The sequence below is a fragment of the Propithecus coquereli genome, unplaced genomic scaffold, assembly GCF_000956105.1.
Source record: "Propithecus coquereli isolate 6110/MARCELLA unplaced genomic scaffold, Pcoq_1.0 Scaffold137, whole genome shotgun sequence".
Classification (NCBI taxonomy): domain Eukaryota; kingdom Metazoa; phylum Chordata; class Mammalia; order Primates; family Indriidae; genus Propithecus; species Propithecus coquereli.
In genome coordinates, this window is record NW_012137969.1 from 5,995,181 (window position 1) to 6,017,659 (window position 22,479).

The 22,479-nt window shown below is 46.6% G+C and overlaps 1 protein-coding gene across 2 annotated transcripts in view; it reads left to right on the forward strand.

The window, feature by feature from the left end:
* The window catches only part of IQCE (IQ motif containing E), a 46,205-nt gene that overhangs the window by 10,893 nt on the left and 12,833 nt on the right, over positions 1-22,479 (forward strand). Inside the window, exons 6-16 of one of the 2 annotated variants that reach the window (XM_012639154.1) lie at positions 3,043-3,156; positions 3,260-3,310; positions 6,624-6,694; positions 7,683-7,755; positions 8,040-8,089; positions 9,729-9,892; positions 11,433-11,491; positions 12,646-12,851; positions 14,527-14,631; positions 16,315-16,405; positions 21,101-21,271. In XM_012639154.1, coding sequence (XP_012494608.1) covers positions 3,043-3,156; positions 3,260-3,310; positions 6,624-6,694; positions 7,683-7,755; positions 8,040-8,089; positions 9,729-9,892; positions 11,433-11,491; positions 12,646-12,851; positions 14,527-14,631; positions 16,315-16,405; positions 21,101-21,271 — 1,155 coding nt within the window. The remainder of the gene's footprint in view (positions 1-3,042; positions 3,157-3,259; positions 3,311-6,623; positions 6,695-7,682; positions 7,756-8,039; positions 8,090-9,728; positions 9,893-11,432; positions 11,492-12,645; positions 12,852-14,526; positions 14,632-16,314; positions 16,406-21,100; positions 21,272-22,479) is intronic. The other variant, XM_012639153.1, reaches the window with a different exon arrangement.

Genomic DNA, 22,479 nt, shown 5'->3' on the forward strand with positions numbered 1-22,479 from the left:
ACATAGCAAGACCCTGTCTCTCTAAAAAATGAAAAAAAATTAGCTGAGAAAGTGGCACACATCTGTAGTCCCAGTTACTCGGGAGGCTGATGCAGGAGGATCACTTGAGCCCAGGAGTTGGAGGTTACATTGAACTATGATCATGTCACTGCACTCTAGCCTGGGTGACGAGAGAGACCCTATTTCTAAAAAAAACAGTTATTTTAGAAAATTAATAATATAGAAAACTCAGGAGGAGAAGGAAAGTGTGTTGTATTTAACCCATATTTTTTCCATTGTTCTGTCTTCCTTCCTTATGTTCCAAGATTCCTTTTATCATTTCCTTTCTGTTTAGAGAACTCCCCTTAGCCAGTCTTTTAGATAGAGTAGGTCTGCTGGTGACAAATTCTCTTAGTTTTTCTTCATCTGGGAAGAAAAGAAGACATTTCCTCCTTCACCACTGATTGACAGTTCTTTTCTTTCATCACTTGAAAAATGTTTTTTTACTTCCTCCTGGCCTCCATGGTTTCTGGTGAGAGATTTGGCATCATTCAAATTGTTTTTCCCATTTAGATAAGTTAAGGTGTTGTTTCTCTCTCACTGCTTTCAGTGTTTTTTATTTCTCTTTATTTTGGAAGTTTGACTATGATGTGTCTTAATGTGGATTTTTGGGGGGATTATCCTGTTTGGGATTTTCTGAGCTTCTTGAATCTGTAGGTTTGTCTTTTGTCAAATTTGGGAAATTTTCAGTCATTATTTCTTAAAATCTTTCTCAGCCTCTTTTGTTGTAGCGGCCCAGGTCCCCGAGGCTCTGTCCGGTTTCCTGTTTATTTTCTCGCATTCCGATTGGGTAATTTCCGCTGCTCTGTCTTCAGGTTTGTGATTCTTTCCTTTGTCCTTTTACACTCTGCTGTTGAGCCTGTCGCTGAGTATTTTATTTTAGTTATTTTTCAGTTCTGTAATTTCCATTTGGTTCTTTATATCTACTATTTTGTTGCTGAGACTTTCTAGTTTTCCGTTTGTTTTAAGTGTGTCCATAACTGGTCACCGAAGCATTTTTCTGGTGGCTGCTTTCAATCTTTGTAGATTGTTCTAACATCTGCCATTTCAGTGTTGGCATCTGTTGATTGTTTTGTTTTCATTCAGGTTGAGATAGTCTTGGTGCTTGACAAGTGATTGCAGTTGAAACCTGGGCATTTTGAGAATTATGTTTTGAGACTCCAGATACCAGTTAATATCTCGTGTTTTAGCAGGCCTCCTCTGACACTGCTCTGGTGGGTGACGTGGAGGTACCACCTGCTTCCTACCAGGTGGGGTGGAGGTCCAGCTCCCACTCAGCCTTCACTGATACCCACATGGGGAGGGCTTCTCGTTACTGCAGGGAGGGGTGGGAGTTCGGGCTCCCACTAACCCTTTGCTGGTACCACCCAGGCTGGGAGAGAAGGACCCCTCGTAGCTCCCCATGCAGCCTTCCATGATGGAAGTCCCAACTCCGCACTAGGCCTCCCCTGAGCCATCACAGCGCAGATGAGGAGGGCACCTGGATGCGGCCTGGGAAGGGAGGGCATCTAGGCTCCCCACCCAGCCGTGCATGGCAGGGTGACCACAGTGATTTCTGGGGTTTTGCCCAGGATAGAGCAGTTACTGGCTGCAAGTTTTCTGCCCCTTTCCCGGTCCTTCTGCTAGAGAGAAGAGCTGATTCTTGGGGCTTTCATGGCCTGTGTGCCTTGGCTTTCCAGGTTGTTGCTTCTCCAGCACCCAGTCCAGATGAGGCAAAAAGGAAACTGAAGGCGCTCCCTGCTTCGCTCCCGGCCCCACTCCCCAGCCTGTCTCCTTCTTGCTGCCTGTCAGAGTCCCCCGTGTCTGCGTTACACACGTGCCCCGGGTTTTCAGCTCTGCTAACAGCAGGAATAGGGAAAGGCGAATCTGCCTCATACTTCTGGGAGTAGAATTCCCGTTATTAGATTTCCTGTCTTCCTTAGTGGCTGCACATTAACCAATTCATTCAGTGAAGACTCATTGAGCTCCAGTTGTCCGTCGCGCTGCTCGAACCCGTGGGTCTGTCTGTAGCGATCCTGGCCACAGTCCTGTCCACTGTGGCCACGGACTGGTGTGCCAAGCCGCCACTCGTGACCCTGCACTTGGATTGTTTCTGGTGGTGGCGACTGGTTTTGCTCAGGCACATAGTCTCTCTTCAGAGGCCACAAATCCCTTTAAAGGAGAAGGCTGTTCACAAGAGAACCGGCCAGTTCCGATGTGGGTGATGCTGGAAGCCAGCGAGCTGCGGCACAGCCTGACCTAGGCTTTTAACCTCTTGCTTTTCAGGTTTTTGGGTTTCACAGACTAGTAAAAAGTTTTTTCAAGTGAAGACATTAAAACCAAAAATTAAAAACACCCACCATCACCATTTTATAAAAGAACCATATAAGTCTGAAATAGAAAGGATATAATTTCAAAATAGTTACAGAACTTGAATAAACTTAATTTTGTGAAAAATTGACTACACAGTCTTTTTTACCCCTATAACTCACCACAGATTGGTGACAAATTCATCCACAGATGAAGATTGGGAACACTGGTCTCCAGTGGAGCCTTAGTGGAGGATCAGCATTTGAAATAAATATTAGCCTTTGATGAGCTGTAGTGATGTGTGGTGTGACAAAAACAGGCTTTCTTGTGTGGTCATGGAGGAGAACATGTGACACTGGCAATTTCCAGAGCCAGTGTTCACAGCGTTGATTGGTTGGTACATTCTCTAGAGCCGTGTTTCTCAGTGAGGGTGCTGTTGGCATTTTGGGTGGGAGAATTCTTAGTTGCTTGGGATTTTCCTGCACATCCAGGGAATTTTGCCTCCTTGGTCCCCACCCACTAAATGCCAGGAGGGTCCTTCCCCCTCCCTGTGATGTCCAGGTGGCCCTGCCCTTTCCCCACTGCCACACACAGTGCCTTGCGTGGGAACCAGGCAGCTTTTAAAATTCTTCTCCAACCGAGTGTTTCCCCTGGTGTTTGTGTGTACATTGTGTGTGTACGGGTGTGTGCGTGCGTGGTCCTTCTTTTCTCTAGTCATTACACATGCAGAAAAACAATGTGGATCTGATGAGGACAAAGCTTCGGCGCTTAGAAGAGGAAAATAGCAGGAAGGATCGGCAGATAGAGCAGCTCTTGGATCCCAGTCGAGTAAGTCCCAGGCCCTTCGTGGTGGGCTCCTGCCTGCAGGCATCCGACTGGCGGGCGAAGCCAAACCGAACGCCGTCTTCACGTCTCAATCTGCTTACCGCAGGGCTCGGATTTTGTTCGCACTCTGGCAGAAAAAAGGCCTGATACTGGTTGGGTGAGTATAGTCTCCAGCAGGAAGAGAGCCTTCCACAGAGGCCGAGTTACTAGGAACAGCCACAGGCACAAGAGGAGTAGCAGGAGGAGGGAGGGGCGCAGGACTCCCCGAAACTGTTCTCCATGGTGCTGTGGGGATTACCGGAAGACACTTCAGGAGTTGTCGGGAGGAGCAGGGGGCCAGCAGGCTTACCCCAGAGGCCAAACCAAACGCTGTAGAAAAAATGGGCAACTCCCCCACTGTACCTAAAAAAAAAAATACATTATTATGCTTAACAAGTGATACTAATTTAAAACAGGGAGGCACCTGTCCTGTGTTCCTTGGTGGGTGCCCTCCAGGAACCAGGGGGCGGCTCTCACTTTAGTCGGCAGCACTAACTGTCCCCACCAAGAGTTAGCAGCAAGATCACTGCAAGTCCCACCCATGACCTGCTGACAGTGTTGACCCAGCTGGGGCCTTCTCCTTTCTGTGGCCCCCACCACCAGCCCTTCCCCAGCACTTCTCACACTTCGTCCCAAGCTGCCTCCTCCTCCAGCAGGGCTCAGAAGCTCCCTGCCTTGTCTCCTGGGCCACAGCAACTCTTCTCAGTGTGTCTTTTGCTAAATATGTTCTTTCTATATAAATAAAAGATGATTTGGGGGAAAAAAAATAGGGAAGCAAAACCCAATAGAATGAAGCCTTTAAAGTAGATACAGATGCCCCGCCCCTCATATACTATGTAATAATATGTAACAAATTGAACGAACTAAATGATGGAAAATGGAGCCATCTGGTTAGCATGTGGCAATAAACCACAACTGTTGGAGGAAAAGGCATCTCAGTGGGCTTCAGCTGAGTCAAGGAAGTACATCTGGGAAATGCTAGAAGAAAACAAAGGGATAGAATTTTGAGATTATTGAATACAAAGAATAAGATAACATTAATGATGTGATTAATGGATTTGATAACATGAAATTTATATAATAAAAACCCATAAGACTAAGATGGAATCACTGTATTGGGCTGGGAGAAGGATTATTGAAAAGACAACAGAGTTTTCTGTTCAGAATATACAAGAATGCTATATAAATCTCTAAAAAACAGTCTGCTGTAAAATAGAATATATAGACTATATAAACAGTATATATTTAATATACATGATTAAAGCCTAGTTCTGTATCTAGAACAGCACAAAGTAAATTCTTAAATGCTTGTGAAGGAATCCATGTGTTTCCACAAGAAAATATTTTTTGGATAATAGCAAATCCTGAACACTGCAGAGTTGTTCAATTTCCACATGTACATTGTCTCTTTTGGTTTTTTGTAATAGGGTCTTCAATCCCTATTTTTAAAATCAGGAACCTGAGGTTAAGAGATTGGGTTGCTAGTTAATGACCAAGGTCTGTGAAGGAGGGGGTGGGGTCTGTCTCAGTCCCTAGCATTTTACTGGCAGTAAATATTTGAGTGAATAAATTAATTTTATTTTATTACTATTATTATTTTTGAGACAGGGTCTCGCTCTGTCACTCAGGCTGGAGTGCAGTGACATGATCATAGCTCACTGCAACCTCAAACTCCTGGGCTCAAGTTATTAAAGAATTTATTTTGTAGAGATGGGATCTTGCTATGTTGCCACAGCTGGCCAGGAAATTATTTTAAATTACTATGAGTAAAATCTCACACCTTAAAGTAGCAAAATTAACACAATCAAAACCAATATTGGCAGGGCTGAGAAAATGTATGCTCAGAATTTAGACATTGCATATTAAGTTATTAACAGTATGACTGGGCAAGGCAATGATATTTAAAATTGCTCCTACTGTTATCTAATACTGCTCTTTTTAGGACAGTGTCTCAAGAAAATAATCCAATACAGAAAGCTGTTTGCACAGGATATTTATAGCTGCCCATAAATTGAGAAAACTGAGGAGAGATCATTCAAAGTGGAATATAGCTATCTCAAAACATTTTTGTAAAAGAATTTTTTAAAACAATATACAACAGTACAGCTATTTACAGAAATGTCTACTTGATTAATTTGGGTGAGGTAGAATTCTGTAAATAATGGGTACTTTTATAGAGAAAGGGCTCTGTACTTTTGTTCTGATGCTGTGTGTGTGTTTTATAGAAGTTTATTAAAAGTAGGAATTCTAGATGATAGGGTATGTGCAGTATTCATTTTAGTACCCACAGCAAATTGTCCTTCCCGGTGGCTGTGCCCTGTGATCAAACGTTTCTACTAGTTATTATCTGCTCTCAAGAAACATTTGCATCCTATGCTTTGGGCCGTTAGTTAAAAAAAAAAAGAGAGAGAAAGAAAGAAAAACATGTGCATACGTGCACAGGAAGGCCTAGCCAGGGATTTCTATTGAAGGATTGATTATAACAACAAAAGTGGTTACAACTTGAGTGTCCGTCAATAGGAGAATGGACAGAGACAGCGTGGTGTGTCATGCCGTGGGGACTGACACAGATACACGGGGACTGCAGGGCTGGATCACCAGGAGGGCCGTTGAGTGTCACATGTGGTAGAGTCCCGTTTCTGTAAATAGCAAGCCCTAGTTCCAAAGGCACACACACGGATGTGCACGTGATAAGAGTGGGACGGGGGCATGCTGTGTTGATGACAGGATTTAGCTGGGTGAGGAGGGGAGTGGCAGGGTCAGAGTATTTTAGCCTTTTTTTAAGGAAAATATGTATTACTAACATAATTTAAGGCTACTTTAAAATCCAGTTATATAAAAAGTTGTCTATTCAAAAGAAAAAGCATGTTCTCTAAGGAATATAAGGGTGTTCTCTCCTCAAATGAGGCATACACAGAAAAGGAAGTGACGAGACCAGTGGAGCTGTTCTTCCTCCCCCAGGTGGAGGTACAGGGTCTCATTGGGACCCTCCCAGGCCACTGTCCTCATCAGCCCTGCTTGCTCCACGGGAAGACTGAGCACTGAGTTGCCCTGGGGAGCTAGGGGCAGTGGTTTGTCCACCTAGTGACCATGGTGGCCTCCTTTATTTAAATACCTGAGGGTGCATCCTGCTCCTCCCAGGCATGTGCTGTACTCAGGGGAAGGCCCTGCCTCCTGTACTAGCAGGGCATTGTGCCCCCTTGGTCACCCACTCAGCACCACGCGGTGAGTGGGCAGGATGGCGGGGGCCCATCTCTCCTCACTGAGCCTGTGGTCTACAAGAGGGGATGGTGCTCGGCAGGGACGATGTGCAGAGGCTGCCAGTCACCTGCAGGGGACAGCCAGCCTGGCCCAGGAACCTGGGCAGCTGAGTCTCTGGGAGACAACAGACTTTGAAAATGGCCAGACTGGACACAGTGCTCTCTTGACAGGTCGTTAATGGGCTGAAGCAGAGGATTCTGAAGCTGGAGCAGCAGTGCAAGGAGAAGGACACCACCATCAGGTACGGCCACGCCCGCTCCCTGCCCCACTGGCCTCCTGCCAGATCCATTCCCGTCCCCATTCCCACCCACAAAATGGAGGTCAATAGAGCTGCCTTTTTTTTTTTTTGGTATTAATTGCACTCCCTCCAAATTTCATTAAGGAGCAGTATTTCCCTTTCACTTCTTGTTATAGTTAAGAGTGCTTTCTCTCCTTAGTGTTCTGTGGACCACTTTTTATTTCCAGGATGAATTTTTTATGCCTCTCAGTCACGTGCTGTCCTTGTGCTGGTTTTGGTATGGCTCCTAACATTTTCTGTCTCTTTAGTGGGAGGGGAAAGTCTTTCTCCACTGCGCTTAGGTTTATCTAAGAAAAACTGAGACAACTCGTCTCTTGCCTCAAGTCTCCTATTCACACTGTAATAGTTTTCCCCCTCGTTTGTTTTTTGCTGAATTTTGTCAACTTAAAATACATGTGATTATTTGCTGATTTCTTCTGCGTTTCAGTGCTGAACTGTGACTTTACTTTCACTTCTGTGTTGATGCCTTTTATCTGAAGTGTGCCATGTGTTGAGAGCAGATGATAGCGCTGACAGCTCAAGGGGAAAAATGATTCTCTTTTCTTCACAAAGCTAGTTACTCTCCCCACCTGCCCCAAAGGTGGTCTGTCCTCTCAGTTCTGAGGTTTTTCTTCACCATTAATCCGGTCTTTAAAGACAGCACCGTATTTAGAGAAGAATACCTCTAGGGAGTCTGTTTTCTCACCTCGGGAAGTGGCTGGTCTGACACAGAAGGGACACTTCTGTGTGAGGAATTCTCCCGTCAACCTTGAGACGACTCATCTGTTCAAGGCCACAAAGCAGTTGAGGAGCAGCTCAGGGTTTTTCCTGCCCATCCTGGTTCTCTTCCAAAACCAGTCCTTCTCTGAATGTTCTGGGAAACTCTGTTCTTCTTACTTTGTCCCCTGGGAATGCTGGCACTGCCACATTAACTCTAAACTTGGGTTTTCAGCAAACTCCAGACTGATATGAAGACCACCAACTTGGAAGAGATGAGGATCGCCATGGAGACATACTACGAGGAGGTGTGTTTTCCCTCAGCGGTGCAGTGGGCAAGGGCGGGATGGAGTGGGGTCGGGGGAGAATCTGCTCGTGGCCAGGGTGATGGGCTGAGGCCAGGCAGCAGTCTGGGGGCTGTACTCTTGGGAGCCTGTTCTCCTCTTTCAGCTTGACTTGAAAATAAATCACAGAAACTTAGTTTTTACTTCCTACCGCTAGACAGTAATCAGGAATCTGATTACAGATTTTTCAGAGGAAAGTCTTCATGCTCGTTCTATGTTTTTAATGCACTGTAATTTGATATTTACAGATTCATCGTCTCCAGACTCTCTTGGCAAGTTCTGACACTACAGGAAAGAAGTATGATGATCTGTTTGGGAGCCAGGTCTCATGTGTTGTCCGCATATTGTGGGAGCTACTCTAAGTGCAGTGTAGTCATCACAGGGAAATGGCACACGCTGCCCTAACTTTGCAGCAGTGCCAACACTACACCTGTCTTAGTAATGGTTAGAGTTGATACATTTCCGTTTGGTGTTTACAGGTGTTCCCTTATAACTACCACTTGTTGACAGCTGACATGTGTTCAGTGCTCCATGCATTAATTGTGTATTCTATATAGCATCTTCCAGGTTAGAATTAGAAAATTCTGTTTATCAAAGCATATCTACCTTATTAGGAAGACACTTAATCCAAGTACAAGTTTATTTCGTCACTTAAAGTTTTCCCAAGTAAGTTTATTAGGAGAAATGCCAGGGTTCTCCTTATTTTGTAGATTTCCTATATTCCTTTTCCAAATGATGTGATACTAACTAGGCTTTCAACAAATTCTGGAAGGGTGATCCCTTATAGATTGGGCCGTGTCACTGGCCTCTACAGTAAACTTCTAACATCTATGGAGTGTTTACACTGTGCCAGGCATGGTTTTCTCTGTCTCTCTCTCTTTTTTTTATCCCTAGTGGTTTAAAACAGTGGTTGGAAAACTTTATGTAAAGGGCCAGATAATAAATACAGTTGATCGTCATTATTCCCCATAGTGATAGTCTTTAAAGTTTCCGTGAACATCAAATTAGCAAACACTAAACCAGTGCTCCTAGGGGAATTACAGGGTTCACTTCCTTTGAGCCTCTAGTCACAACATTTTATCAACTGATCAATAATAACCTGTTTTATTTGTGTTTCTGTTTAAAGACACCTTATTTATCATAAACTGTGGATTCCTTAAGGTTGAACTCATGGCAGCTCTATAATTCCTGCCTAGACAAAGTTTGTCTAACACACGTATGTTTTCTGTAAGGCACATCACAGCCTTCTAGAGCTTAGAGGCGCTAGACAGGCTCAGCACTGTGGTTCCAGGCTGTATTAAATGGCAAAGTCACCAATAAAAAGCCAAAAATGTAAAAGATGTGGCACTAAGTAGACTGCAAAAAGGACACTTGTTCGCAGCCTGAGCATCTCCTCATTCAGCTTCAGCTGGGAACGTGCAGCGACTCTCATTTTCTCCTCCCTCTGTGCGTGTGTGTGAATGCCTATGAAAGCCCCATGACTATTGATTTTGGGGTTATAGATCAATTTTAGCTAGTAAACAAATTTGGAAATATGGACTCTACAAATAAAGAGGGTCGACCATATTTTAGACTTCGTGGGATAAGAATCAAAATCAAAGCCATTATACAGCTACTTAGTGTAACGAGAGAAAATAGGTTTCCACAGAATTTTTAGTGATGACATATAAAATATAATGCTAATAATTGAATACAATATTGTGTTATACAGGTTTACTGACAATAAGAATGGAATTCTATCTTAGGGGTTAACATTTTGCTTATATGAAGTTCAAGATTATTGTTACTTATTTGATTGCAAATATTCACTTTCAAAAACCACGCTGACCTCACAGACCAGGCAGAAACAAACTTTGATTTGCCTACCCCCCACTGAAAACATTTATTAAACCAGTTTAGAAATTCAAACCTTAGACCCTTGCTTCGGCTGTTCCTAGGCCTGCAGGGGAGAAGAAGGTGGGCATTAAGAGGCAGAAGAAGATGAGCAGCGCTATCCTGAACTTGTCTCGGAGTGTCCAGGAGCTGACAGAGGAGAACCAGACCCTGAAGGAAGACCTGGACCGTGTGCTGAGCAACTCTCCCACCGTCTCCAAGATAAAGGGTATCTTCCCCAACACCACTCGAGGAGGGAGACGTGAGGAGAGAGGTCACGTCTCTTGTTCTATGACAGAAGACACAGAGTGGCTGCCACAAGGAGTCCTGACACAGGGCAGACCCTGGCCTGACACGTGCTTTGTGAGCAGCCCTTCCTTCCTTTAGCCATAAGGACTCTACTGCGTGCCACGCAGTGTCCAGGCCCCAGTGTTAGAGTCGTGAAGGAAGCATGCAGACATCCCTCGTTGGAGATGCTGTAGTGGGGGAGGAGTTACTGAGTGGAATCCATGTCAGGTGGTAATGGGTGCTGTGGAGAAAGGTGGAGGAGGGGAGGGAGACAGCAGGTTTGAGGGCTGGGGGCAATGGTGTGCAGCTGCACACAGACAGGGTCACAAGGAAGGCCTGACCAAGACAGTAACTGCTGAGCATGGCCTGGAAGAGGAGAGGGGCAGCCATGCAGGCAGCTGAGGGCAGTGCCCAGGCAGGGAGCAGTGACCACAGAGGCCCTGGGTGCCGGGAGAGCAGTTGGTGATGGAGTGTAGTGGAGTGTAGTGGCCTGAAGGCCTGTTGAGGCAGGTGCCACGGGAGGGTCATGGAGAGGACTGAGGAGCCTGCTCTGCTTCCCAAGGCCCCCGCCTTCAGTGCTGGGAGTGGACCGTGTGCAAAAGGGGGATGTTGGCAGGCAGAGACCTCTGCCCTTGCCCTAGTGAGGGGTCTGCTGGCCTAGGCCAGGATGGTAGCAGAAGTGGTGAGAGGGGTTGGGTTCTAGGTACACTTTGAAGGTGTGGCTGATGGGAAATTGGAATGTTGGGTATAGCCTATGAGAGAAGGAGGAGTCGGGCTCCAGGGGTGAGCAACTGAAATGACAGAGCTGCCATTTCCTGAGGCGGGGAAGGCAGAGGAGCAGGTGTGGGGAAAGAGGGCAGTGGTGTCCAAGTGGTGGGGCGCAGGCCTGGCAGTGGATGTGTCTGGGGTTCCGGGCAGAGGCCTGGGCTAGGCACTGAGCATGCAGCTCGCAGCGCATGGGTGAGACCAGTGGGGCCACCTGGCAAGTGTGTGTGAGGCGAGGGGCGGGGCAGGGTGGGGTGTGTGAAGGTGGAGGCCGGCATTGGGGTGGCCGGGAGAGCCGGGCACGTGGAAGCCTGGACACAAACGAAGGGAGGAAGGCAGGCAGCCATGCCAGTGGGAATGTGAGGACTGAGCGCTGAGCTTTGGATTTGGCGAAGTGAAGTCATTGGTGACATTGATAAGAACAACCTTAATGGACTGGTGCGGTCAAAGCCTCACTGGGGCAGAATTAGGAAAGAATGTCACGCTAAGACACTTGGAGACTGTTAGTACTGATAACTCTTTACAGCAAAGGGTGCAGAGAAGTCGCCATGTTGAGGGAACCCCTTGGAAGGCAAGAATCTGCCTAGGTGGGTCTTGTGGCTCGGCTCTAAAGCTGCTAAGGCCTGTGGACGGGAAGCCGTCAGGCCCTACCTGAGGTGGGTGGTTAGGGCTTAAGTGCCCGTTGGGAAAGTCCTTCCAAAACCTGTCGCTTCCAGCAGGTTACGTGGAGTGGAGCAAGCCCAGGCTGCTGAGGCGCATTTCGGAGCTGGAAAAGGTGGGTGGCATCTCAGCGGCACCCTGCTGTTCAGGGCATCGTGTCCTGTGCAGCAGGGGCGCAGACTTAGAGAGTGAGATGGGTCGCGCTGAACATGTAAACCATGGCTGTCCACCAGGCGGCACAACATGCAAACAGCAGAGTGGACTTCCCCAGGTCTAGACAAGGCCCGAAGGTGTATCTCTCAGCCCTCATCTTCCTGATGGCGAAGCCACATGCCCGCAGCACACATCTTTGGGCTTTCGTGTGGCCTCAATGGATACATGTGACCCTAAAGCCTTTAGCAGCCCAGCCTGGCACATACATATTATGGGCTTTCCACTGCCAGTCATTCACCAGCCTGTTTTCCTCACTGCTCGTCTAATATATGAATTTGCAGAAAACTGTTCATCACACTTTGCCAGCCAGAAAATTTGGGAAATTAACATTTCCTTATATCCCCTATGTGAATTTGCAAACTAGGAATCAATCTGATTCTTTTGGGATGGGCCAGAAGTGTTAACAGCTTTATATTTTAAATATGAAGTTAGAGCTGTCTCTATTGTTGGGCTAAGCAGAGTAAACATAGAGGAGAAAATGTTATTTAAAAATAATTTTACATATTTATCAAGTAGAAAACTTAAGTTTTTATAAATAGTTGGTATTTTAAAAATAAACCTTGTTAGGAAATGAAAGAACGCAGAGGTGGCTCAGAGTCCATTGGGGAAGCATGGCTCAGCCGAGAGCACTGGGGGTGGCAAGGGGACACTGGGGGCTCAGGTTCCTTTGGCTGGCAAAACTGGAATAGCATTTGAGATTGAAAACGTAAAGGTTGAAGGTGTCTGACCTTCCAGGGAAGTAGGGTGAGTGAGCACAAAGCAAGGTAGCTTCTGAATTCCCCTCATGCCCTCCTTTCTCCCATTTATCTTGGCTCCCCTGCCCTGGCGGGGGTCTGCACGCTCCCTCTTCTGATCCAAGAGAGCTGTGCTGGGCAGTTGCTGTCCCAGTAGATTTGCCTCAGCTGGCATCTGCCAGGCACCTTGGTCACCTGCCTAGGCTTTTCCTGTGCCCCTGTGGCAGACTCGGTTCCCTTTTGTTTATTGTCTCTTTCTGGGTTTCATAAATGGAAAGTAAAAATGAGCAATGACGTCTAACCAGTGCCTGTGTTGCCCCAGAAAATCAGTTCAATGGAGAGTTCAAAATCAGACGCCTCAGACCTGGCCAAATCCAATCCGCTGGCTCGTCCTGCATCGAGCTCCACAGTGCACAGACAGCCACAAGGGGACCGGGACCCCCAGGAGGACCAGGAGCATCTCCGAGGGGCCGTGAGAAACCTGAAGGGGGAGCGGAATGCCCTGCAGAGGCAGCTGCTGGAGAAAGAGTAGGTGCTCCTGGGGCCCAGCCCACACCCCCGTTCCCCATGTAGACCGTTGCTAGGGTTACACTGCTGCAAATTTGGGGAAATGCTCAGCTCATAATAGTTATTACATGAATATTTTTATACAGTTCTAAAACTTCTTACATTTCAGTTGTGAAATAAAGGCAGCTTTATTGATAAAAAGACACTAACTGACCATACTTCGTCCTAAGTATGGGCGGGAGCACCATTTAAATCTCTACACAGAATTCCAGAGAGATCTTCCAATTACTTTCATTGATTTGTGCAAAGTCAATTAGATCTTATGCAGAGTGGTTTTAAAATTCAGTAGTAAGTATATGACATATGATCTATATATCAAATAAGACATAAATGCTGTAAAACATTCAGTGCGACCCTAAGAGTTGGAAAGGCCAAGCCTTGCTTTGTGTTCTTTGGTTTCGTGATCTGTAGCCCTCTTAAAATTCGGCCTGGCTCCTGCCTCCCTGCTGTTTGCTGTGGCTTCTCTAGTTCTCTAGCTCTGTCATGAAGAAGCCAACCCTCACCCTCTTCTGAGATGATTGAGATGATGTTTCTGTCTCCGGTTTGCAAGAACTGCAGTGACTTGCTACTCAGAGTGTTCTGTGAAGCCAGTAGCATCAGTGTCACCTGGCAGCAGGTTGGAAATGCAGGATCTCAGGCCCCGGCCCAGGCCCTCTGACCCACACTCTGCACCTAGTGAGATCCTAGGTGGCCTGTGTGCATGCCAGGGCTGAGAGGATTCTGCCATGCTCTCAGCCTGCTAAGTCCTGCCACCTTCTATTTCCAGCAGAGGCAGACTCCTCCACACTGCACTGTGTCTCATCTCAATCAAAGTCTCACGGTGCTTGTGTGTAGCTTGATAGATTCTTCGTGAAAAGTAGTATTTCGTGATAAGGTTTTATAATTAAGCTAGTCATATTGAAAAGTAAATACTTCTGGAATTATCTGTTAAGCTGTCAAGTGACATGACAATAGCTACCCTTTACTGAGCCCTTACTATGTGATGGGCACTCTCCTAAACACTCAAGGAGTTTTATCTCGTTTAAGTGAAGATTAAGGAGGACCTTGAGAAGTTAGGTCACACAGACAGTGAACAATGGATCTGAGGTTCAGACAGAGGTCTCCTCTAAAGTGAGTTTGTGGCCACTGGGCCACGCATGGGACTTGAGAAAACCCATCAGGGGGTGTCCAGCTAGAGGTGGCTGGGTAGGATGCCCTGTCCTCAGGCTTGGTGCAGGCAGCACTACAGTCTAGGCCAGCACAAGTCCCTTCTGTGCTCAGACCCTGCACTCACCTCCAGCACACATGTGGCAGGTGTGAGCTATGTGCTGAGTTGTGTGACTGCTGCATTGGTGTCCCCTGCTCAGACTGTGGGGCCCGAGAGGGCAGGACCTCAGCTGGTTTTACTCCCATCAGTCCCTGGCACCTGATGGTCCCTCGCACACAGTAGGTGCTCAGTAAGTGGGGGTCAGGACCCTCAGGTCTGTTCTTGGCTCTGTGTGATTAGAAATAAGGGCTGTTCTTGATCCTTCTGCCCTGTCGTCCATGGTCCTAAGGAAGGGAGTGGAGCGACATTATTTTCCTGCAGCATCTTCCTGCTGTGTGACAACCTTTTGCTTTAGTGAACGCTGCAACGTTCCTGGTTCTGTGTACTCAGGCTGGAAGTGAAGCAGCTGCTGCAGACGAAGGCTGACTTGGAGAAGGAGCTAGAAAATGCAAGGGAAGACAAGAAGGAGAGAAGAGAACGAGAGGAGGCTTTGAGGTAAGTGACGAGTTCTGAAGAGAATTGCATGTTCCAGACTTTTCCTGCTGCCACATGCTGCCCCTCCCACCCCCCTGCTCTCAGCATCACTTCCAGAGTGGTTTTCATGAAGGTCACACTCCTCTTCCTAAAATCTTTCAGTGGTTTTCTGTGTCCTTCAGAGTGAAAACCCAACTCTGGAAAAAGGCTCTTCACAAGGCCTGTTCGGCACATGGCCAGCCCCTCGCCTGCCCTCCGCTCCACTTAGCCGCCCCCGCCATATCTGAACAGCTGCCATTCACACCTCTGTGCAGGGCTCTGGTCAGGAAGCCCAGGTTACCTCTTCAGGGGGCACCTCCCACGCTCCTCCGTAACGGCGCTGTTCACAAGAGCCAGGAGATGGAACCACCCCAGTGTCCCTCTGCTGACGAATAGATAAACGAGCAGGTCTGTCCATACAAAGGAATAACAAGGGAGCACTGACACACTGAGCAATGCAGATGAACCTCGAAAATATGCACAGTGAGAGAAGCCAGACACAAAAGGCCACGTAATATATAATTCCATTTATATGAAATGTCCAGAATAGGCACATCCATGGAGACAGAAAGCAGAGTGTTGTTGCCAGAGTTTCAAGAAGGGGGAATGGGGAGTGACTACTAACAGGTATAAGGTTGCCTTTTGGGGTGATAGAAATGTTCTGGAATTAGGCCAGGCTCAGTGGCTCATGCCCATAATCCTAGCACTTTGGGAGGCCAAGACAGGAGGATCACTTGAAGTCAGGAGTTCCAGACCAGCCCAAACAAGAGTGAGACCCCGTCTCTACAAAAAATTTTAAAAATTAGCCAGGCATGGTGGTACACACCTGTAGTCCCAGCTACTCGGGAGGCTGAGGCAGGAGGATTGCTTGAGCCCATTGCTTGAGCCCCAGGAGTTTGAGGTTGTAGTGAGCTAGGCTGATGGCACGGCACTCCAGCCCTGATGACAGAGATAGACTCTGTCTCAAAAAAAAAAAAAAAGAAAGAAAGAAATGTTCTAGAATTAGATAATACTAAAAACCACTGAATTATACACTAAAATAGTATATGTTATGAATTTTATCTTAATTTTTAAAAATGCATCAAAAACTAGATTAGAAATCCAAGCAGAAATATTTAGCACTCAGAATAATTAGTAAGACACAGATTGCTGAAATGAATAGAACATTTCATTTTCAGGAGAAATGTGACTAAATTTTGTCAGAAGGCTGGAATTAAAGTAAATCAGAAAGGGCAAGTATGCAGAGATGAGTTATTTTTACTTTGCTTTCAGTATCTGTAATAAGGACATAAATTATAATGCCTTCCATTCATATTATTTATTAAAAATCCAAGTGATACCTGCTTATTTGTCATTCATGCAGTAAATTTTTTTTTTTTTTTTGAGTTCTTACACCATTTAAGGAAAGGTGCTAGGCCCTGCGGGTCCTCAGCCCTGCCCTTGTGGGACATCCAGGCGGGCAGATGCAAGAGAAAGTGCCATTCTGCAGCAGGGTCTTTGGTGCAGTCGGGTCCCAGCTAAGGGCCCCCATCGCTCAGGGAGATGTGGCCTCACCGGCCCTGTGCAGGCCGTGCAGCGTCTAAACACAGTCTGCCCATCCTACCGTGCAATGGCCTTCATCACACAGGGACAAGTAAAGTGTCATCTTTTCCTTTTCCACCTTAGAGAGGAAATTCAAACACTTATCAACAAATTTCAAGAACTGCAAGAAATTAAGAAAGAAGAGAAAGATGATCCCGTGGAAGCTAGTCATCAGGTACAGTGTGGCTGTATTTTGTTTAGTCTCTGTTCAGACATGGCGGGGCTTTCCACTGTTACGTGGTAGTTCTGGTTGCTTTCATACCCACAGGTTTTTCTGACCATGACATTGACAACCCAATTTCCCTTTGTCATCACAATCGATTTCTATAACTTAAATCATAGGTAGAGAAGTCTGGAGTTCTGGATTAATTGTCAGTGAATTGACTTCCCAAACTAATATTTGAGTCTTAGATAGTTGAGCTGGTGAACGAAGATCTTGCCCAAACCTCAAATATGCAAGAGATTTAGTTGTGCCACAAGGGGTAGTCTACTGGGAAGGTGAGGAGGAGTTGGGAAGAGCCTGGAATGGAAGGAATTGATACTTAACGAAGCCCTGCTGCACTGACCAGACATGCATTTTTCTCCTCTAATGTGAGTTCCAGAATATTTCTCAAAAGACATGTGCTCCCTGGGTAGCGTTGAGTCTTCAGGTCCCTCCCTGCCCGTTACTGAGCTTCTCACCTGTTCAGTGTTGAGTGATTGTTTGGTGAGGACCTTGCAGACAGCTGAGAGGTAACTCTAGGCTGACACGCTTTCCGTGCCCCTCCACTCCCCGGTGTATGTGGATGCCACGAGGAGGGGCTGAGGCGCAGTCTGTGACTATGAGACTCCCCTACCCCTCCTGCCTCCCTGGAGGGGCAGAGGCCACCCTCTGGTTCCTGCTGGACCAGTGCTACCTGCACTTACACTTCCAGTGGCTAGCAGTGCCGCCTCACTAATCCTGTTTTCCTGTAAATGGATTCTTCAGATGACGGGTGTGATCTGATACCTGTTCAGACAAAAACCAAATAACTTTGGTGTTAAAATACTGCAGCTGCAGTTTGCAAATCATGCAGCTGCCTATCGTGCAAATGTGTGACAGTTAAGACCAGCTGGTCTAAGATACGTCCACACTGAGCACGCAAGCACACGTTAGAAGCAGGTAAGGAGTCTGTTACAGCAGCCTCTTTACAGTCCCTTTTCTGTGACCCTTTTTCTGGTTGTTAAAGATCTGACTAATACCTGGGATTCCACCAGGATGTCAGGTCTTTACCTTGACTACTCATTTTAGCCATGAGGTTCTGTTTCAGAAAACCACTCCCTGTTCCCATGGCAGGTGTCCGGTAGAGGTTCTTGGCCTCCGGGAGCGTGGGGCGTCACAGGGCTGTGGGAGGCGCCACATGCTGGTAGTCGGAAGGGAAGAGCAGGGCCTTGTTTTGCTGTAACTCTGGGCTGCCTCCCTCCTCCAGAGCTGGCTCCCTCAGCTGGATTCTTAATACGGCCTCTTACATATACATGAGACTATGTGTACTTTTAAAAGTTAGAGAATTTGGAAAAGCTGAATAGCACATTTTTAGTTACAAATGGAGACAAACCACAACACTGACAGCAAAAAAAAAAAAAAAAAAATGTGTTTTCACAATGCGTGCTAATTGGGCCCAACACAGGTTGTCCAGTGACCTTGGTTCTTGGCAGCTCTCCTGGCCAAGTGTGAGGGGTGGACAACGTGAGCCCATCTCGATCCCTTCAGAAAAGTATTTTTTACTCTCAGTAAAGTATATTTTTTGTCCTTTCCTGTGGGTGTGTTTTTGTAGTGATTTTTCTAGCACTTTGGGTAATGTTCTCAGTGACACAGAGTCACTGTCCAGCGTCCAGGGAATTAGCCACTCTCCATGTGACCATCACTCTTCACGAGACCTTGTGCTTACCTGAATATCTACGCTGTCTGCCCCGCTGGATATGACCCCAGGCGATGTCTTCCTGGGGACCTCATTCTCACCCAGTGGCACTTTGTGACAGAGAGCTGGGCTTGAGTTCTTCTCCAGGCTCCGCGTCACTATCAGGCATTATTAGAATCTCTCCCACATGGGGTGCTGGCAGGGGCCTTCGAGTTGCAGGGCTTACTGACATGACTCATCTGCTGGCACCCCGGACCCCTGAGAGTGCGCAACAATCAATAAATGTATGTGTTTCTGCCTACATTTTAAACTTGCCACTCAAAGTCATATATCCCCTAGGGAGAATATTTTCCACGTACATCAGAATTGGAAAGAATGACTTTGTTTATGGAGTTTATCTGGTTGTTGAAGACTCTTTCTCCTTGGCTACTCAGGTTTTCTTTAGATCCTGAAAACCAAAAAAAAACAGGTTTGTCCTGTTGTGTTATTGACATGTTGATTTGGAGACAGAAAAGATCTTCTTAGCACTGATTTCCCCCATGTTCTAATTGGACACAAATCCAATCAGGAAAGAAGATCCCTTGTCCCTTTTGGCTCTGGCGTGTTCACTGCCTCAGGTCTAGCTCGGATGCTGCCATGTCACCCCCTTCTTTGAGGGTCTTACTGAGGGGCTTGCTGCTTTCTCTGTGTCGGCTTCTGTAGTTTGGGATTTCAGTCCTCCACTAACACGGGGCAGAGAGGCTGTGTCAGCAGAAACTCCTGACAACAGGTACTTTCCTCCAGGAATGACGTCCCTACTCAAGTGCTCCATTTCTCTTGACAGAGGCTTTAGGAAATTTTGCTTGGTGTCAAAATTTTACTCAGTGTTTTTTATTTTGGCGTCTTTTTGTATGACTTGAGATTTTGTGTTCCTGTAAATGACAGAAACAAATGAGAATCCCAGTTTTCCCATTATTCTTTCAAAGAGAGGGGCCAGAGAACATGACCCATACTGTCTGCAGAGTCACTAGCACGTGGAAGTCCATGGCAGTCCTATTCGCAGTGGGGAGGGACCACAGCAAACTAAAGAGCATAGACATGACAGTCATCACGCAGAGGTGATGCGCCAGCCAGCGGAGTATTGTCTAGACAGCCATTGTGTTAGTACAGACAAAATAGATCTCTGTCTACTGACACAGAGAATGCCTGTGACCTATTGTTTAATGGAAATAATTCCCCCATCCAAAAAAAGGGTATATAGCATTGATTCCTTTTTATTAAAAAAAAAAATTATACTTAGAAAAATGTTTGAAAGGACTGTCGAATATAGCTTCTTTCTTTTCTGTGTGGTAGCATTATAAGCATTTTTTAAGCTTTCTTTCAATATTGTCTGAATTTTTCATAATAAGTATATATTAATATTAGCTTATTTTTCCTGCTTAAAAACATCTCTATTTTAAAGAAAAAGAAGAGTGGGCTTAATTGGTATTATCCACTATTCTAAATACGGGAATCAGTTCTCAGCATTCGTACGTGAATGGTTAACCATAGGTTTAAATGGAGTGATGAGAGTCAGTGTTTTAACAGTTGCCTCAAGGAGTTTATAAGTATATCAGAATTTAGCTGTCTGCCAAGAGTTGTTTAAATAAATGTTCCTTTATGTTCCAAGTAACTGATTTTACCTTTTTGATCACATAGGCATGGGCCACACCTTGACAGATTATCTCACTTTAATGGAACAAAAGTCTGAAAATGTGTTAGGATTGAGGGAAGGAGAAGAGGCTCTTCTTAGGATTATAAAATAGGACTGTTGAGGATAAGTATTGGGAATGTTGTCACTAAGTAACTTGGTGACACACCTAAAGAGAACTGACAAAGCCAGCTGTGTTAAAACGTACCCAGATTTGTCTTCATGAGGGATGTTCACACAGACATGAAAATGACTGTCATAGGACGTTTGTATTCACAGGTCCCTAGAAACACACGCAGGGCCACAGGGGAAGCACTGGGGGTGAGGGGAAGATGCAGGAAGGGGTGGGTGAGGATTGGCTGCCTGGAATCATTTCAGCAGGCTCTGGGCTGCAGGAGTGGTCCCTGGCTGTCCAGGACCTAGCCCTCGGTGATTGGGGCAGAGGAATTTTGCCTCCTGGCTTGTGAAAGCCAGATGGAGCAGGTGGTTCTGAGTGTGGGCACTAGATTCGTTGTTCACGTAGGAAAGTGGTGCTCTCAGGCAAGTCATTCACCCTCCAGGAATTGGCCAAGCCTGGGAGGGGCATTCTCTCCAGGAGCAGCAAGGCCCCAAGATGTCCCAGCATCATAAAATACAAAAAATAAAAAACTAAATACACCAACTAATCCATTCTGAGTGCATTTCGTTCAAGTCTCTTGACAGGCAGCTGTGCCAGGCATTTTGTCCCAGTGTGGACTTTAGCAGTTTTGTGTATCTCTCTCTCTGTTGAGGGCTTTCTGCAACAACGTGTGTCTCCACTGAGCTTGCATTTTTTATGTTAGAAAAATAGTCTAGTATTTTTATTTTTATTGAAAAGTGTCCTGTGGATAATAAATTTGGACCCCTAAGTGGTAGGTATTAATGTTATTTCGATGGTCACAGTAGCAATTCCTGCTTCTTTCTGCCTTGAAAACCAAACGAGAAATACATTGCCTTAAATCCCAGAAATCCCATTTTTGTAATACAGTATTCAACTTTAAAAAGATCAGAAAAGAACCCTAGAAAAACAGACAATTCTTGCATTAACAAAATGCGACCGACAGGGAATGTCACCCTCTCTCCCTCCCAGGAGATGGCTGCCAGATAGAGTCTAGGGAGTTAAGTGAAAAACACATCTAAATTTGTGACTCCAGTGCACGGCATTGGTGTAGCTCTTTATGTGAATGATCTTGTCTCGCCTGATAAGCTCTGCCAGCCGTCTCGCTGAGTAAACATCCCTCGCCCTTCCCTGATGTTCATCCCCCTGCCCGGCTTCATTTCCTTTTTTTCCTTCCATTTCCTGCAGACCCAAGAAGAACTCCGAGCTTCCGCTCCCAGCAGCAGACACTCTGAGCCAGACTGGGATGCAGACTCGAGTGAGGAGGGGCTCTTGCCTTCCCGCCCCTCCTGCACCAAAGGGAGAAGAGACACTGCGGCCAGGACCCTGCAGGCCCAGTGGAAGGTGTACAAGCACAAGGTGAGGCTGCCTGGGGAGACCGGGCCACACACAGGAGTCGCTTGTCCAGCTGCAAAAACATATTCGTTCAGCCCACGTTTACCTCTGACATGCCAGGCTCTGTGCTAGGTGCTGTTGACATGTAGGAAAATATAGGAAAGACAATATAAACAGCTAAAAATAATGCAGTGTGGACAGTGCTGGTGGAGGGAGAGGAGAGGAAGACCTGGAACTCCGGTGGTGGGACTCCCACTGGAGGGAGAGGGGCTGGAGATTCAGGGAAGGGCCACCTTTCAACTAGTCCTTGAAGGATGAGCACATGGAAGCAAGGCAATGGCTTGTTCTGGAACCTGACCTGTCACACAGCAGTGGGTGTCTCGGGAGGCTAGGTGTGGGTGGGTGTAACCCTGACCCACATTCTGGAAACTCTCCCCTGTCAGCCCTGGCATAGGATTGGAGAGCTTAGGGGTACTTAGGTTGCTTGCTGAGAACAATGTACGCCGACAATCGTCAGCCCCTTTTCCGGGGTTCCCTGGGAGGGGGCAGCTTGGAGGAGTGGTCCTTCTCAGCAGGAGTATGGAAAACCTGCTTCTTAGCAGACACCAACTGTGACTAACAGGCAGAAAGACCCCCATCCGAGCTAAGCACATATACCCCAGGCTCAGGGGCATGTGAGAGGCTGTACATCTTCACTGAGTTGCTTGGGGCATGGGAGTGAAGTGGGGTGATGGGAATGGGGCTCCTTCCCTAAGCTCCTGGAGTGGCTGTCTAGGAAAATGTGCCACCGAGGGTTTAGTCCTTAAAGGATGGCATTCTCTTTATATGCTCTAAATACTCTAATAAAAGATCTACCTAGTGTCATAAAAAACTTCACTGTCTTTTTTCCCCTAGTTGACCAAACAAAAGCTGTAGATTTCACTATTTGCCTGAATATGATAAGATCTTAGAGCAAGGTGCAATTGCTCACACCGGTAATCCTAGCGCTTTGGGAGGCCAAGATGGGGGAGGATCACTTGAGAGCAGTAGTTCAAGACCAGCCTGCGCAACATAGTGAGATCCTCTGTCTCTACAACAAACAAAGAAATTAGCCGGGCGTGGTAGTGCGCACCTGGAGTCCCAGCTACTCTGGAGGCTGAGGCAGGAGGATCACTTGAGTCCAGGAGTTTGAGGGTGCAGTGAGCTGTGATGATGCCACTGCACTCAGTCCAGGGTAACAGAACAAGACTCTG